The sequence below is a fragment of the Anomaloglossus baeobatrachus genome, chromosome 7 (genome assembly GCF_048569485.1).
Source record: "Anomaloglossus baeobatrachus isolate aAnoBae1 chromosome 7, aAnoBae1.hap1, whole genome shotgun sequence".
Lineage (NCBI taxonomy): Eukaryota > Metazoa > Chordata > Amphibia > Anura > Aromobatidae > Anomaloglossus > Anomaloglossus baeobatrachus.
Genome location: NC_134359.1, coordinates 303,646,088 through 303,662,548, shown reverse-complemented (window position 1 = coordinate 303,662,548; position 16,461 = coordinate 303,646,088). Strand labels below are relative to the sequence as shown.

General features: G+C 46.9%; 1 protein-coding gene across 1 annotated transcript in view; it reads right to left on the bottom strand.

The window, feature by feature from the left end:
• Window positions 1-2,529: 2,529 nt before the first annotated feature.
• Window positions 2,530-16,461, bottom strand: part of LOC142245708 (serine protease 33-like) — a 28,451-nt gene continuing 14,519 nt past the window's right edge. Inside the window, exons 3-5 of the mRNA XM_075318647.1 lie at window positions 11,164-11,435; window positions 8,123-8,292; window positions 2,530-4,429 (exon numbers count right to left, since the gene is read on the bottom strand). Coding sequence (XP_075174762.1) covers window positions 4,151-4,429; window positions 8,123-8,292; window positions 11,164-11,435 — 721 coding nt within the window. The 3' untranslated portion in view covers window positions 2,530-4,150. The remainder of the gene's footprint in view (window positions 4,430-8,122; window positions 8,293-11,163; window positions 11,436-16,461) is intronic.

The window sequence follows — 16,461 nt, the reverse complement described above, 5'->3', positions numbered from 1 at the left end:
GACGAGGAGGAGCCTCGTCTTATACTACCCCCGGACAGCTTGAGGATGGTCACTCCCACTTCTTTGGACCAGGTGCCACCTGGCAAAACCCTCGTTCCCCCTGAACTACGGAACGAGGTGCTATCGTGGGCCCATGCCTCCAAGGTCGGGGGTCACTTCGGGGTCAAAAGGACCAGAGACCTGGTGACCAGGCATTATTGGTGGCCGAGACTACCCCAGGACATACAGGAATATGTGGGAGCCTGTATGTCGTGTGCTCGGAATAAGCCGTCCCGGCAGAGACCGGCAGGTCTTCTTCACCCACTGCCAGTGCCGGATCGTCCCTGGGAAGTGGTAGGGATGGACTTCCTGGGAGATCTGCCCAAGTCAGCAGGGCACAGGGTCGTATGGGTCATCACGGACCACTTCTCTAAAATGGTCCACTTGGTGCCTCTCCCACGACTCCCGACGTCACGTGCTCTCGCCACCTTGTTCATTCGGCATGTATTTAGGTTGCATGGCATGCCTGACAAGGTGGTGAGCGACCGGGGTCCCCAGTTCGTGTCTCGCTTCTGGAGAGAGCTCTGTAAGCTCCTGCAGATAGAGCTGAACATCTCCTCCGCATACCATCCCGAGACCAATGGACTAGTGGAGAGGACTAATCAGACCTTGGTAACTTACCTCCGCCATTTTATATCCGCGCACCACGACAACTGGGCTAACCTCCTTCCTTGGGCCGAATTTGCCATTAACAATTCGGTCCATGAATCCTCTGGCCAGACTCCGTTCCTACTCAATAACGGACAACATCCCAGAATCCCGGTTCCGATGCCCATTACGTCACCCGATACTAGAGTGGAGGATTGGGCGACCAAGGCCCGGGAGATCTGGGATGACACCCAAGAGGCTCTTAAAAGGGCCAAAGACCGGATGGTGACAACGGCTGATGTTCGCCGCCGCCCTGCACCATCCTTCGCCCCTGGTGACCTAGTATGGCTGTCCTCTAAGAATGTTAACATACGGGTACAGGCAGCCAAATTCGCCCCTAGGTATCTGGGTCCGTTTAAAGTACTACAGCAGGTAAACCCAGTGGCATATCGACTCCAGCTCCCTCCACGCTGGGCTATAGCCAACACCTTTCACGTGTCCCTCCTGAAACCCGTACGACTTAATAAATTCTCGGGGTCCCTGCCAGCTCAAACCGACTCCCCGTCCGACGACCCTGAGGTGGCAAAACTTGTGGAGACAAAAGTCATACAGGGCAAGAGGTACTACCTCGTGGAGTGGGCCGGCTGTGGTCCGGAGCATAGATCCTGGGAGTTGGAGGATCATATCCGCGCCCCGGGTTTGATAGCGGCCTTCGAGCACGGACAGGGGGGGGGGGGCCTAGACGGGGGGGTAATGTTACATCTCGTGGCTCTCCTGAGGCAAGGACTGAGGCAGTCTCCCATTCCTTGCCTGCCACGAGCACTCCTGCTCAGCAGCGCCGAAGGTCTGCCAGACTGCGCAGTGTGCAGGAGATACCTTCTCAGAGAGGCAGCAGAAGGGTGACACCTAGTGGTTCTCCTGTTACAAGGAGTGAAGCGGTCTCCCATTCCTGGCCTGCCGCAGACTCTCCTGCTCAGCGGCCCCGAAGGTCTGCGAGGCTGCGCAATGTGCAGAGGTTTACTGCTCACGGAAGCAGTGAGATTCCCGTTATCTCTGCACATTGTGAGACCGAGGATCCCGCCTCTATTTCCCAGAGGCAGGAGGGTGAGCATGTGCAATGCGTGGTGGGTCCTGATTCGCTCACTGACGTCACACGGCTTGATGACAAGGCTGGTGACGTGGTGAATCCTGACTGGCCAGGCTGGGACGTCGTGGACCCTGATTGGGTCAAGTCCGTCATCTCCGCCTCGCGCCCGCCCTCGGGTGGAGCTGCACCTCCTTAAAAGCTCCCCCTGCCATCATGGCGGCGCGCGACCGTCCTTCTATGTTTGGATGTCTGGCAGCGTGCTGCCACGCCACTGCTCAGGCATTACTGTCTCTTGTGGGCTTGGCCCTTGCTGCTCCGGCAGTACCCCCGTCAACAGGCCGTGTTCCTGTCCCAGGTGAGCTCCTCAAGTCTCCATTGGACTCACCTGGTTATTGAAAGCACACGTGCGTGGGCACCTCTGTGCTACCCTCGTGCCATATTCTCGTGACTTCCACTGGCACACGTGCGTGGGCACCTCTGTGCTTCCCCGTGCAACAGGTACACCGAGCCGTGAGATCTGTGCCATACAACCCTCAGGGGTTAGGGCAGATCGGTGTACATAGATCGTCTGTGACATTCCAGACGATCGCTAGCAGCAACCCGCTCACTCTTCACCCACCATAGCGGCGGTCCCTTACACCGCACAGTGGACCTTGACCGGCGGAAGCAGTCCATTTCCCATCTTGGCACGCTTCCCCGGGTCCCCCTCGTAACATTGGACCCTGTTAGTTTTTTGCATTACTGAAGTTGCCTGTAAATAACTTCTTCCTGTGCCGTGTCTCTAGACATTGATTATAATGACTAATTATCAGTACCGGGGTCAGATGTTGGCGCAATATCTGATTCATGAGCCGCCGGTATGAAGCCATTGATGCCGCCTTCTGATCAGAAATCACTTTATTTATTACATTATGTCTGTTCACATTTATTCATTGTCATCCATGTTTACATTGTTACAAACATATTTGTCTGGAAATCGCATCATCTGGTGTTCTAGTGATCGGCTCAGTGATTGGTTGAAGGTCCGCCGGTCTGAATAGACCGCTGCCGTGTGACAGGCTCTTCTACGGTCCATACATTGATCACCCTAATACTCTACGCTCCCTGCACTTTTCTCGGGGATATCTTCTGTGAGGACACTCTTTTGCCCACCTGCTCATTGTACCAGACCGCCATCAAGGAGCGGCCCGGATAGACCGCCACCATGTGACTGGCTTTTCTGCAGTCTGTAAGTTGGTAACCCCAATACTATCTCTGCTCCTTTCACCCCTCTTGAGGATATCTTCTGTGATAACGCTCTCCTGCCTACTTGCTCATTAGTACAGATTGGTCCGGATAGACTGCTGCCGTGTCACCAGATCCTCTACGGTCTGTACTTGGTGACCCCAATACTGTCTCACCTCTCGGGGATATCTTCTCTGATGATGCTCTCCTGCCCACCTGCTCATTATTACAGATCTCCTTGCTAACCTTTCGCTCACAGATGGCAATCTCTACATTCTGCTGTCCTGTATATTGGCCTCACAATGTATACACATGTATTTCTATATATGAAGTCTGATACGATACTTTATTTTTTCTCCAGTATTTCTGACCATACTTTTCTTTGCTATCACATGTATTGGCCGGAGAATACTATAGGTGCCAACAGAAAAGCCTCACCTGCTGTAATTGAATGAGAAGCCTTCGACCGGACCCCACTTTGTCTGGACTATTTTAGCAACGTTATTCGTATTTTCTTATTTTGCGTGAGGGGATTTGTTGCAGAGTTTAAGGCTGAGATCACACATCCAGTAATCATCCGATAGAACGTATTCTCGATTGGCAAAAAAGTTCTGCAGACACAACTTTCTTTCTGTTTTGAAAAAATTAGATTTCTGGCAGATCCATATTTTTAACATTGGAGTCTTTGGAAGACGGATCCATTCCCTGATCGCTAGTTATCTTCCATTTGGAACTGATCCAGTAAAAAAAAAAAAAGGGATCTTTTACAAAAGAAAGAAAAAAATGGATGGTTAAAAAGTGATCAGGTAACGGATCCGTTTTCCATAGACTCCGATGTTAAAAAAACAGATCCTGCAATAATTAATTTTTTCAAAACGGACAAAAATGTTGTGTTTGCTGCTGAATCTGTTCTACTGGACGTGTGAATTCAGCCTAAGACTTTGGGAGAAGAAAATATCTATTAGTTAATTTCAAGGCTTTGTTTTTTTAGATATTCTAATTTCGGACATTGATGGAGGAAACTAATCTCTAAACTTCTTAGACGATTTTCATACATAAAATGTCTGTGATTATTATATCATGAATGAAAACAGACAGTGTAGAAAGCACTATCTACCAGCGCTAGCGTTACTGTAGACTCATCTATTCCCTGTTCACACAATGAATATTATCAAGACATAATAAGTAACTGATCCCTTGGTCCATTACACCCTAGAGATACCGGAGTAGTGAGGCTGTGATAACGAGGAGTATCAGCAGATAACACGAGGCGTTCATGTTCCCTCTGCATTTTTGGGAAGGTTTCGGGATATTGCGCACATCATAGAAGCTCAGGTCTGATACGTAGGACTTTATCCAGGTCTGGTAGGCAGATACCAGGGTGTAGACCCCGGGGCGGTCGGGTAAAGCACATCCAGTACCCCAGCTCACAACGCCAGGCTGGTACCAGATGCCGTTGACCTGAGACACGAGAGGTCCTCCGGAGTCTCCCTGAAAGACAACATCTATACGATAAATGAACAAAGGAAACAGGGGTACAAGTCTCTAAAAGAAAATCTCATCAGGCCATGGGTGGAATTAAAGAGTTTGGAAACCAGACAATGACTTTTTGGGCTACCAATGAGTTATTAACTCTGAACCATCCAAAGAAGAAAAAGTGAGGAACAGGAGAAACATTCACCCCTCAGAGGAGTGAACACTACTGGATCTGCAGAAACTGGTAGAAAACTAGAGATGTACGTAAGATTTCCTTAACTGGAAACTTTCCAACAAATATCCTAAAGCAACAAAATGTCTTTTCTAGTGACCAAAGATGCTTCTAAAATGTGAAGTGGTTGTCACAAATCTTATGTTCTTCATTTTAACAACCCCTTTCAGTTAGAAAGTTACCTCTTCACTTTTCCTCCAGGATGGTCGTACGCCTGAACCACGTCTTCCCTGCCTTTCTTACCCTACAGCACAGGAAAGGCATGGAGCCGTGGATTGCACTTATTGCTATGCCATTGTAGACTCCATTCTGGAGCATGAGAAACAAAGGTCAGATGACCGCACATGAGAAACGTCTTAGGGTGGAGGGTCACTTTGACTATGTTATTAAATCAACAAATCTTTGAATATGACCAGGGACACACAAACTTTTGCACAAAAATGTGAGCTCCAACATTTACTGACAGTCTGGACCTTCAGGAAAAAAAACTGTCTATCCCTACTAGACTGTGAGCCTCGCGGGCAGGGACCTCTCTCCTCCTGTAGACTGTGAGCCTCGCGGGCAGGGACCTCTCTCCTCCTGTAGACTGTGAGCCCTCGCGGGCAGGGACCTCTCTCCTCCTGTAGACTGTGAGCCCTCGCGGGCAGGGTCCTCTCTCCTCCTGTAGACTGTGAGCCCTCGCGGGCAGGGTCCTCTCTCCTCCTGTAGACTGTGAGCCCTCGCGGGCAGGGTCCTCTCTCCTCCTGTAGGCTGTGAGCCCTCGCGGGCAGGGTCCTCTCTCCTCCTGTAGGCTGTGAGCCTCAAGGGCAGGGTCCTCTCTCCTCCTGTAGACTGTGAGCCCTCGCGGGCAGGGTCCTCTCTCCTCCTGTAGACTGTGAGCCCTCGCGGGCAGGGTCCTCTCTCCTCCTGTAGACTGTGAGCCCTCGCGGGCAGGGTCCTCTCTCCTCCTGTAGACTGTGAGCCCTCGCGGGCAGGGTCCTCTCTCCTCCTGTAGGCTGTGAGCCCTCGCGGGCAGGGTCCTCTCTCCTCCTGTAGGCTGTGAGCCTCAAGGGCAGGGTCCTCTCTCCTCCTGTAGACTGTGAGCCCTCGCGGGCAGGGTCCTCACTCCTCCTGTAGACTGTGAGCCCTCGCGGGCAGGGTCTTCTCTCCTCCTGTAGACTGTGAGCCCTCGCGGGCAGGGTCCTCTCTCCTCCTGTAGACTGTGAGCCCTCGCGGGCAGGGATCTCTCTCCTCCTGTAGACTGTGAGCCCTCGCGGGCAGGGATCTCTCTCCTCCTGTAGACTGTGAGCCCTCGCGGGCAGGGTCCTCTCTCCTCCTGTACCTGTCTGTGCCTTGTATTGTTTATGATTATTGTACTTGTCCCTATTATCTATACCCCTTTCACATGTAAAGCGCCATGGAATTGATGGCGCTATAATAATAAATAATAATAATAATAATAGATGATAGTCATTCTCTCCACTGTCCAATTAATGATGATTCAAAAAAATGGCTTTTCTAAGCTCAAAAACCCTTTCACCTGTACTTTAATTGAAGTATTACACTAGACTCGCCTCGCACCTGTCCCATCCACCTCTGCTGTGGCCACCGTGACTGGGTGAGTGGTGCTGAAACAGGAGAATATGGCGCTGAGGGAGCTGGCTACACTTCTGCCACCCAGATCTGTGCAATGTTTTCCTCTTCTGCTGGGCATCACGCTTATCGACCAGCTAAGCTCCGACATTGACTCCTTTAACTTGAGTCTGGATTGTCAAACTCTTCTATTCTGTTACTGGCTCCTTTCCTCTGGTCTTGGCCCAACTTTTTGCCCTCTGGTGTTTGCCTCGGCTATCATCCTGACCTCACGTTTGCCTTGGTTCAATCATTTGATCTTGACCAGGTTTGTTCACCATCCCACTGCCAACTTGCTCTACAGGCCAGCAGCTACTTCATGGATGCAAACCAGGGACCTTTCAGCAAAAACAAACTAAATGGGTGAAATCCAATGCATTCCCAAGGAACCGCTAAGCCCTTTGAATAGTGCCAGTTCTGTCTGTGGAAGCAGTATTAAGAGATGCATAGAAGTGGTGTCTAGGTATAGTAAAGTAGCCATGCGCTACGAAATGACACCACCTATAGCACCACCTGGTGGAAAACAACGGAGTTAGCATTTTTATCTCGAAAACGGAACGAGATAGAGAAAAAAAGTGAATTACAAAGTTTTGGGCATCATTAATTCAATACGAATCGACACCTTGCACAGAAATGCTATGATTAGAACGTGTAAACCTCACAAGGCTGCGGACGTGAAGCAATACCTCATGGAGACCGTCCTACAAGTCATTGGGTATGGTGGCTGTATGGAGTGGCCTCCGCTCACCTGACCTGACCCCATTGGACTTCTTTCTGTGAGGTCACATCAAACAGCAGGTGTATGCGACCCCTCCACCAACATTGCAGGACCTACGACCACGTATCACAGATGCTTGTGCAAACGTGTCACCTACCATATTGCACAATGTGCAGCAAGATACAGTATGCTGTGCAGAGGCCAGATGTGCATTGTAGCAAGATACAGTATGCTGTGCAGAGGCCAGATGTGCATTGTAGCAAGATACAGTATGCTGTGCAGAGGCCAGATGTGCATTGCAGCAAGATACAGTATGCTGTGCAGAGCCCAGATGTGCATTGCAGCCAGATACAGTATGCTGTGCAGAGGCCAGATGTGCATTGTAGCAAGATACAGTATGCTGTGCAGAGGCCAGATGTGCATTGTAGCAAGATACAGTATGCTGTGCAGAGGCCAGATGTGCATTGCAGCAAGATACAGTATGCTGTGCAGAGTCCAGATGTGCATTGCAGCTGACGGGGGCCAATAATGAGCGCCATATGCGTGACCAGCATTCAATGTTTTGGGGGGTCATGGGTTTCATATCATAGCATTCTATATGCAAGGTGTCGATTCGTATTGAATTGATGATGCCCTACAACTTTGTAATTCACATTTTTCCTCTATCTCGTTCCGTTTTCGAGATAAAAATGCTAACTGCGTTGTTTTCCACCAGGTGGCGCTATAGGTGGTTTCATTGCGTAGCGCATGGCTACTTTACTATACCTAGACACCACTTCTATGCCTATAGCTGCCGCCATTCTCAAGTTAATGGCCGTGGACAGGATATGGGTGGACACACTGTATATGGTTACATAGGCTGTAAAGACTCCTGTGAATCAGTTTCTCCTTTCCCACCAGTTCTACCCTCTATATCACTAGATTATTTATTATTACCGATGAGGACATTTGCTATGAGGAGCCTCCGGCCGTCTAGAGGTGCTATTATAGTGTCGGCCATTCTTACCTCTTGTGGTCGTCTTTCCACAGTCTGATGGCTCTAACTGATGCACAAACTTTTTCCACACAACTGTAAGTTACTGGTCAATGATTACTGAAAATATTTCCACTACTATGAATGAAGGCCTATAAAATATCAGTCCCTCACCTGGCAGGAGTCATTCTTTCCTTTTGAATATCCGGCACATATCATGGAGTTATAGATTATGGGTTTATTACTGCTGACCTCTGAGTTCACATGATACATCTTGTCACACGTCTTGTAGTCAATTAGTGGAACCATCACCTTCTGAAGGGTCATTGGAGACGGCAGGCTCACTGAGAAGATAAGAAGTCAGGTCAATCCAACATTTATATTCTCATTAACAATTTATACCTTGTCAGGTAATGTATGACCAGAGTCTGGCCATGATGAGATTCCCAGTCAGAACCTAAATTACCATCTTACTGACTGCTTGGGTTACATAGTTACATAGTTACTTAGGTTGAAAAAAGCCCTCGGTCCATCTAGTTCAACCTTCCTCCACCAGTTCTACATTTAGTCACTAAGTCATTTATAACCAACAATGTTTTGTGTACTGAGGAAATCATCCAGCCCTTTTTTAAAAGCTGTTATAGTATCTGCCATTACTACCTCTTGTGGTCGGTATTCCACAGTCTGACTGCTCTAACTGTAAAGAACCCTTTCCTATTTAGCTGTTGGAATCGCTTTTCTTCCACTCGCAGTGAGTGTCCCCTGGTCTTTAGTACTGTCTTTGGAAGAAATAAGTCATGTGCCAGTCCTTTATATTGACCACACATGTATTTATACATATAAATGAGATCTCCTCTGAGACGTCTTTTTTCTAAGCTAAACATATCTAACTTTTTCAACCTGTCATCATATGGGAGGCCTCCATTCCTCATCATACGGGCGGCCTCCATTCCTCATCATACGGGCGGCCTCCATTCCTTGTAATAGTCTAGTTGCCCGCCTTTGAACTGACTCTAACTTCTGAATGTCATTTTTAAAATGTGGAGCCCAAAACTGGATCCCGTATTCCAGATGTGGCCTTACAAGTGATTTATAGAGGGGTAACAATACGTTGGGATCACGGGATCTAATCTCTCTTTTTATACACCCTAAAATCTTGTTTGCTTTAGCAGCTGCTGCTTGACATTGAGTGCTGCTGCTCAGCTTATTTGTAATGAGAATACCCAAGTCCTTCTCCTGTTCTGTAGTCCCGAGTTTACTTCCATTTAATGTATACGCAGCTATAGGATTACTCCGTCCTAGGTGCATTACTTTACATTTATCAACATTAAATCTCATTTGCCAAGTATCTGCCCATTCTGACATCTTATCCAGATCTTTTTGTAATATTGTACTATCCAGGTCAGTTTTTAATATCCTACATAGTTTGGTGTCATCGGCAAAGACTGACACTTTACTATCAATCCCATCCACAAGGTCATTAATAAAGAGAGTAAAAAGAATCGGTCCAAGCACAGATCCCTGCGGCACCCACTGCTCCCAGCACAGATCCCTGCGGTCCCCACTGCTCCCAGCACAGATCACTGCGGTCCCCACTGCTCCCAGTACAGATCCCTGCGGTCCCCACTGCTCCCAGTACAGATCCCTGCGGTCCCCACTGCTGACTACAGCCCATTTAGAGAATGTACCATTTATGACTACTCTTTGTTTCCTATCTTTTAGCCAATTCCTTACCCAGTTGCATATTGTGTCCCCTAGTCCTTGCCTCTGGAGCTTTAGTATAAGGCTATTATGTGGTACAGTATCAAATGCCTTTGCAAAGTCCAAATAAATCACATCAGCTGCATTACCAATATCCAGGTTTGAACTTACCCCCTCATAGAACCCCAACAGGTTGGTCAGACACGACTTATCTTTCATGAATCCATGCTGTCTGTCAGTTATTATATTATTTTCTGCAATATATTTTTGCATGTCATCCCTTAAAATGCCCTCAAAAACTTTGCATACTACTGATGTCAGGCTTACTGGACGGTAGTTGCCTGGATCTACCCTCTTACCTTTCTTAAATATCGGTACCACATCAGCAATCCTCCAATCCTGAGGCACCAACCCTGTTACAAGTGAGTCTAAAAAGATGAGATACAGCGGTCTGTCGATTATGGAGCTCAATTCCCTCAATATTCGTGGATGAATGCCATCTGGCCCTGGGGATTTTTCAATGTTTAATTTACTCAGACGTAGGCGTACTTCATCTTGTGTTAAATTAATTATATCGGGTGGTGAACTTTGATTTTTCACTTGTTGAAAGATCCCTGGTACAGTCAGTTCCTTGGTGAATACAGATGAGAAATGCCTATTTAATATCTCAGTCTTTTGTTTGTCCTCTATAACTAACTTGTTATTATATTTTAAGGGGCCGATATTATCCTTTGTTTTCCTTTTGGCATTAATGTATTTATAAAAGATTTTGGGATTTATTTTAATGTCATTGGCGATTTTTGTTTCAGTAGCTAGTTTTGCTTGTTTGATTTCTTTTTTACATTTCCTATTGATATCTTTATACGTCTGAAATGCTATTTCTGTATTCTCAGCCTTTAAGATTTTAAATGCCCTTTGTTTTTGTTTTATTATACTTTGTAAAGTCTTATTTATCCATAGTGGTTTCTTTTTATTCCTGGACATTTTATTACCAGAGGGTATACGTTTTTTACAGGACTCTAGTAGCATATCCTTAAACTTACCCCATTTATGTTCGGTATCCCCGGTTACCATGACTTTGTCCCAATCTACACATTTAAGCTCTTCCCTTAATTTGTTGAAATCAGCTTTCCTAAAATTCCAGGTTTTAGCATTCCCCCTTTGAAATGTTCTATTGAATATTATGTTGAAGCTTACCATATTATGATCGCTGGTGCCCAAGTGCTCCCGGAACCTGTAGATCTGAAATTGTATCCGGTCTATTTGACAGGACCAGATCTAGCAAATTATCTCCCCTGGGTTATGTGGCTGTTGGGAACTTAGGTTCTTTGTGGTCAAAGCAGCACAAAATGAGAAGAAAAGCCGAGCGGAAGATCACCAAGGATGAAAGTGCCGCATGTCCACCTCCATCCAAGAGACTTTTCCAAAGATCATACCAGTCTTCATTACTTTTTTCTAGTGATCATTGTCATCACCCATACAATTACCATCAATCATTCTCATCATCCCCTTACCGTCTGATTTAATATCTCCCCAGCCGGTTGCCCAGCAGTCCAGACCACATGGGAAGGTGACAGAAGAGGCGGGCAGGCAGATGGGCATAATGTACATGGTGTAAGTGACCGGATTGGAGAGCTTCATCAGGGCAATGTCTCCTATCATCGTTTGACTTGAGTACCAGGGATAAATTATAATCCTTGACACAGAACTATCAATTCTGTGAGGTTCATCGGCCAGGAGTTGGTAGGAGCCCAGACGCACTACATAGTTTCCATAGTTGGAATCTCTGTGGAGAAGAGAAAATGATCAGAGGTCATAAGAGACATGAAATAATACATCCGGGGACCGTATCTCAGCCCCTAATGGACCAGACACGACACCACGACCCAATTATCATGTAATGGTCTTCTCCGAATATTGAAGAGATACAGATTTCTTCTTTCTTTCCTCTTGATTAGACACATCTCAAGATAAGGACATCAAAAAGCTTTGCAATTCTTGACTCTTGGGAGCAGTTTATGCTCTACGTGGCTCCCCAGTGGTTATGAAGGGATTGACTTCCATGTTGCAACATTGCATTAAATTTTTATCATTAAAAACTGGAGACTTTACCAAATATGTATAAACTTAAAGAGCCGCTCTCTGCAGGTAAAATTGACCAGTGCTTGCTCTTATTTTATTCTCACTGCTCCCCTCAGTTTTCTTTCTTTTCTTGTTATCTCCCATATGCTTCCAGAGATATGGACCTTTTCATTTTTTGAAAGACGCTCCATGAGGACTGGACTCCTGTTGTGAATAATAGTTGCTAACCTAAAAAGCTTATGAATCCTTAATCTATTTTTGTTTTTTTTTCTCACCATGTTTTTAATTGCAGAGTTAAGGCTGCTTAACACCAGACAATGTATCGTGCGATACATCGTCGGGGTCACGGTTTTTGTGACGCTGGCGATGCCGGCCTGTGTGACACCTCCTAGCGACGCAGTATCGCTCACAAATCGTGAGTCGTGTACTGCTCGCTAGGTTCCATAATATCGTTTAATTTAGTAGTTCATCGTTTCCGGGGTAGCACACGTCGCTCCGTGTGACACCACGGGAACGATGAGCAGCTCACCTGCCTCCCGCGGCCGCCGCCGGCTATGTGAAGGAAGGAGGTGGGCGGGATATTTACGTCCCGCTCATCTCCGCCCCTCAGCTTCCATTGGCCGGCGGCCGTGTGACGTCGCTGTGACGCCGAACGTCCCTCCCACTCCAGGAAGTGGACGTTCGCCGCCCACAGCGAGGTCGCACGAGAGGTAAGTATGTGTGACGGGGGTTACTGACTTTGTGCGACACGGGCAGCGATTTGCCCGTGATGCAAAAAGGACGGGGGCGGGTACGATCGATTGTGAAATTCCACAATCGGTCGTACCGTGTAAAGCAGCCTTTAAAGGGAACCAGTCAGCAAGTTTGTCCGTTATAAGCTGTGGCCACCACCAGCGAGCCCTTATAGACAGTGTTCTAGAATACTGTATATAAGAGCCCAGGCCACTGTGTGTAATGTAAAAACGCCTTTATTATACTCACCTAGAGGGTATTCCGGTGCGATGATGGGTGTCACTGCTCTCAGTCCGGCGCCTCCTCCATCTTGTGGGATCACCGTCCTCTTTCTCAGCCCATTGTGGATGACGTGCCCTACATCATCCACACAAAGGCTTCCACTGCGCTCCTGCACATGCGCACTTTGATCTATCTGGCTGAGGGCAGATCAAAGTATTGTAGTGCACATGCGCGGGCGATCTTTGACTTTTCCTCACGCCTGTGCATTACAATACTTTGCTCTTCCCTCAGCCGGGCAGATCAAAGTGCACATGTGCAGGAGCACAATGGTGGCCCCTGTGTGGATGATATATGATGCATCATACATCGCATGTATCTCCAATGACCCCATTGCGTCACCACCGCTGGAGCTGCCGCCCGACCAACACCCCCAGCTACTGTCTCCTCCCCAAAATACTATAGAATGTAATCCTGCAAGGGCAGGGTCCTCTTCCCTCTGTACTAGTCTGTCTATTGTAACTTGTATATGTATTCTGTATGTAACAGCCATGGTATAGAAAAAAAGAGAATCCAGCTCCTTATAGCAGTCTACTGTCTTCAGGAGCACGGAACAGTGTCATGGCCAGAGGCGACAACGACCACGGTGTAGAAAAAGGAGAATCCAGCTCCTTATAGCAGTCTACTGTCTTCAGGAGCTTGGAACAGTGTCACTGCCAGAGATGACAACAGCCATGGTGTAGAAAAAGGAGAATACAGCTCCTTATAGCAACCTATTGTCTTCAGGAGTATGGAACAGTGTCATGGCCACAGATGACAATGACCACGGTGTAGAAAAAGGAGAATACAGCTCCTTATAGCAACCTATTGTCTTCAGGAGTATGGAACAGTGTCATGGCCACAGATGACAATGACCACGGTGTAGAAAAAGGAGAATACAGCTCCTTATAGCCACCTATTGTCTTCAGGAGTATGGAACAGTGTCATGGCCAGAGGCGACAACGACCACGGTGTAGAAAAAGGAGAATACAGCTCCTTATAGCAACCTATTGTCTTCAGGAGTATGGAACAGTGTCATGGCCAGAGACGACAATGACCACGGTGTAGAAAAAGGAGAATACAGCTCCTTATAGCAACCTATTGTCTTCAGGAGCACGGAACAGCGTCATGGCCAGAGACGACAACGACCACGGTGTAGAAAAAGGAGAATACAGCTCCTTATAGCAACCTATTGACTTCAGGAGCACGGAACAGCATCATGGCCAGAGACAAGAATGACCACGGTGTAGGAAAAGGAGAATACAGCTCCTTATAGCCACCTATTGTCTTCAGGAGCATGGAACAGTGTCATGGCCAGAGGCGACAACGACCACGGTGTAGAAAAAGGAGAATACAGCTCCTTATAGCAACCTATTGTCTTCAGGAGTATGGAACAGTGTCATGGCCAGAGGCGACAACGACCACGGTGTAGAAAAAGGAGAATACAGCTCCTTATAGCAACCTATTGTCTTCAGGAGTATGGAACAGTGTCATGGCCAGAGACAAGAATGACCACAGTGTAGGAAAAGGAGAATCCAGCTCCCTATAGCCGCCTATTGTCTTCAGGAGCACGGAACAGTGTCATGGCCAGAGACAAGAATGACCACAGTGTAGGAAAAGGAGAATACAGCTCCTTATAGCAACCTATTGTCTTCAGGAGCACGGAACAGTGTCATGGCCAGAGACAAGAATGACCACAGTGTAGGAAAAGGAGAATACAGCTCCTTATAGCCGCCTATTGTCTTCAGGAGTATGGAACAGTGTCATGGCCAGAGACAAGAATGACCACAGTGTAGGAAAAGGAGAATCCAGCTCCCTATAGCCACCTATTGTCTTCAGGAGTATGGAACAGTGTCATGGCCAGAGACAAGAATGACCACGGTGTAGGAAAAGGAGAATACAGCTCCTTATAGCCACCTATTGTCTTCAGGAGTATGGAACAGTGTCATGGCCAGAGACAAGAATGACCACAGTGTAGGAAAAGGAGAATACAGCTCCTTATAGCCGCCTATTGTCTTCAGGAGTATGGAACAGTGTCATGGCCAGAGACAAGAATGACCACAGTGTAGGAAAAGGAGAATCCAGCTCCCTATAGCCACCTATTGTCTTCAGGAGTATGGAACAGTGTCATGGCCAGAGACAAGAATGACCACGGTGTAGGAAAAGGAGAATACAGCTCCTTATAGCCACCTATTGTCTTCAGGAGTATGGAACAGTGTCATGGCCAGAGGCGACAACGACCACGGTGTAGAAAAAGGAGAATACAGCTCCTTATAGCAACCTATTGTCTTCAGGAGTATGGAACAGTGTCATGGCCAGAGACAAGAATGACCACAGTGTAGAAAAAGGAGAATACAGCTCCTTATAGCCACCTATTGTCTTCAGGAGTATGGAACAGTGTCATGGCCAGAGGCGACAACGACCACGGTGTAGAAAAAGGAGAATACAGCTCCTTATAGCCACCTATTGTCTTCAGGAGTATGGAACAGTGTCATGGCCAGAGGCGACAACGACCACGGTGTAGAAAAAGGAGAATACAGCACCTTATAGCAACCTATTGTCTTCAGGAGTATGGAACAGTGTCATGGCCAGAGACAAGAATGACCACAGTGTAGGAAAAGGAGAATCCAGCTCCCTATAGCCGCCTATTGTCTTCAGGAGTATGGAACAGTGTCATGGCCAGAGACAAGAATGACCACAGTGTAGGAAAAGGAGAATCCAGCTCCCTATAGCCACCTATTGTCTTCAGGAGTATGGAACAGTGTCATGGCCAGAGACAAGAATGACCACGGTGTAGGAAAAGGAGAATACAGCTCCTTATAGCCACCTATTGTCTTCAGGAGTATGGAACAGTGTCATGGCCAGAGGCGACAACGACCACGGTGTAGAAAAAGGAGAATACAGCTCCTTATAGCAACCTATTGTCTTCAGGAGTATGGAACAGTGTCATGGCCAGAGGCGACAACGACCACGGTGTAGAAAAAGGAGAATACAGCTCCTTATAGCAACCTATTGTCTTCAGGAGTATGGAACAGTGTCATGGCCAGAGACAAGAATGACCACAGTGTAGGAAAAGGAGAATCCAGCTCCCTATAGCCGCCTATTGTCTTCAGGACCATGGAACAGCGTCGGGTCAGAGAGGATAACAGCCATGGTGTAGAAAAAAGAATCCAGCTCCTTATAGCAACCTATTGTCTTCAGGAGCACGGAACATCGTCACGGCCAGAGACGACAACGACCACAGTGTAGGAAAAGGAGAATCCAGCTCAAGTGATGAAGCCTTCAGCTTTAATAATGTAGAATGAAAACATCATTACTGCCTAATTAGCAAAAACTTTGACGCATTTCTGGTGCTCGCCATGTATCATATCATCTCATCACATAGCGTGAATTAGAAATGTATCAATGATTTTTCTAATGGACAGTAATGTAAAATGATCAAATGAAAATCATAACAAATAGCACAAATATAAAAATCCATATGTCTGTAACCGCCTGGTAGATTTAATAAAACAAAAAAAAAATCCAGTGCCCACTGATTTCACTATTGTTTACCATGATCAGGGTATGTGGAGTGGTAGGATTTGGGGAAAGAAAGAAAGAAAGAAAGAAAGAAAGAAAGATGGAAAGAAAGAAGGAAAGGAAGAAAGAAAGAAAGAAAGAAAGAAAGAAAGAAAGAAAGAGAAAAAAAGAAAGAAGGAAAGAGAGAAAAAGAAAGAAACAAAATGAAAGAAAAAAGA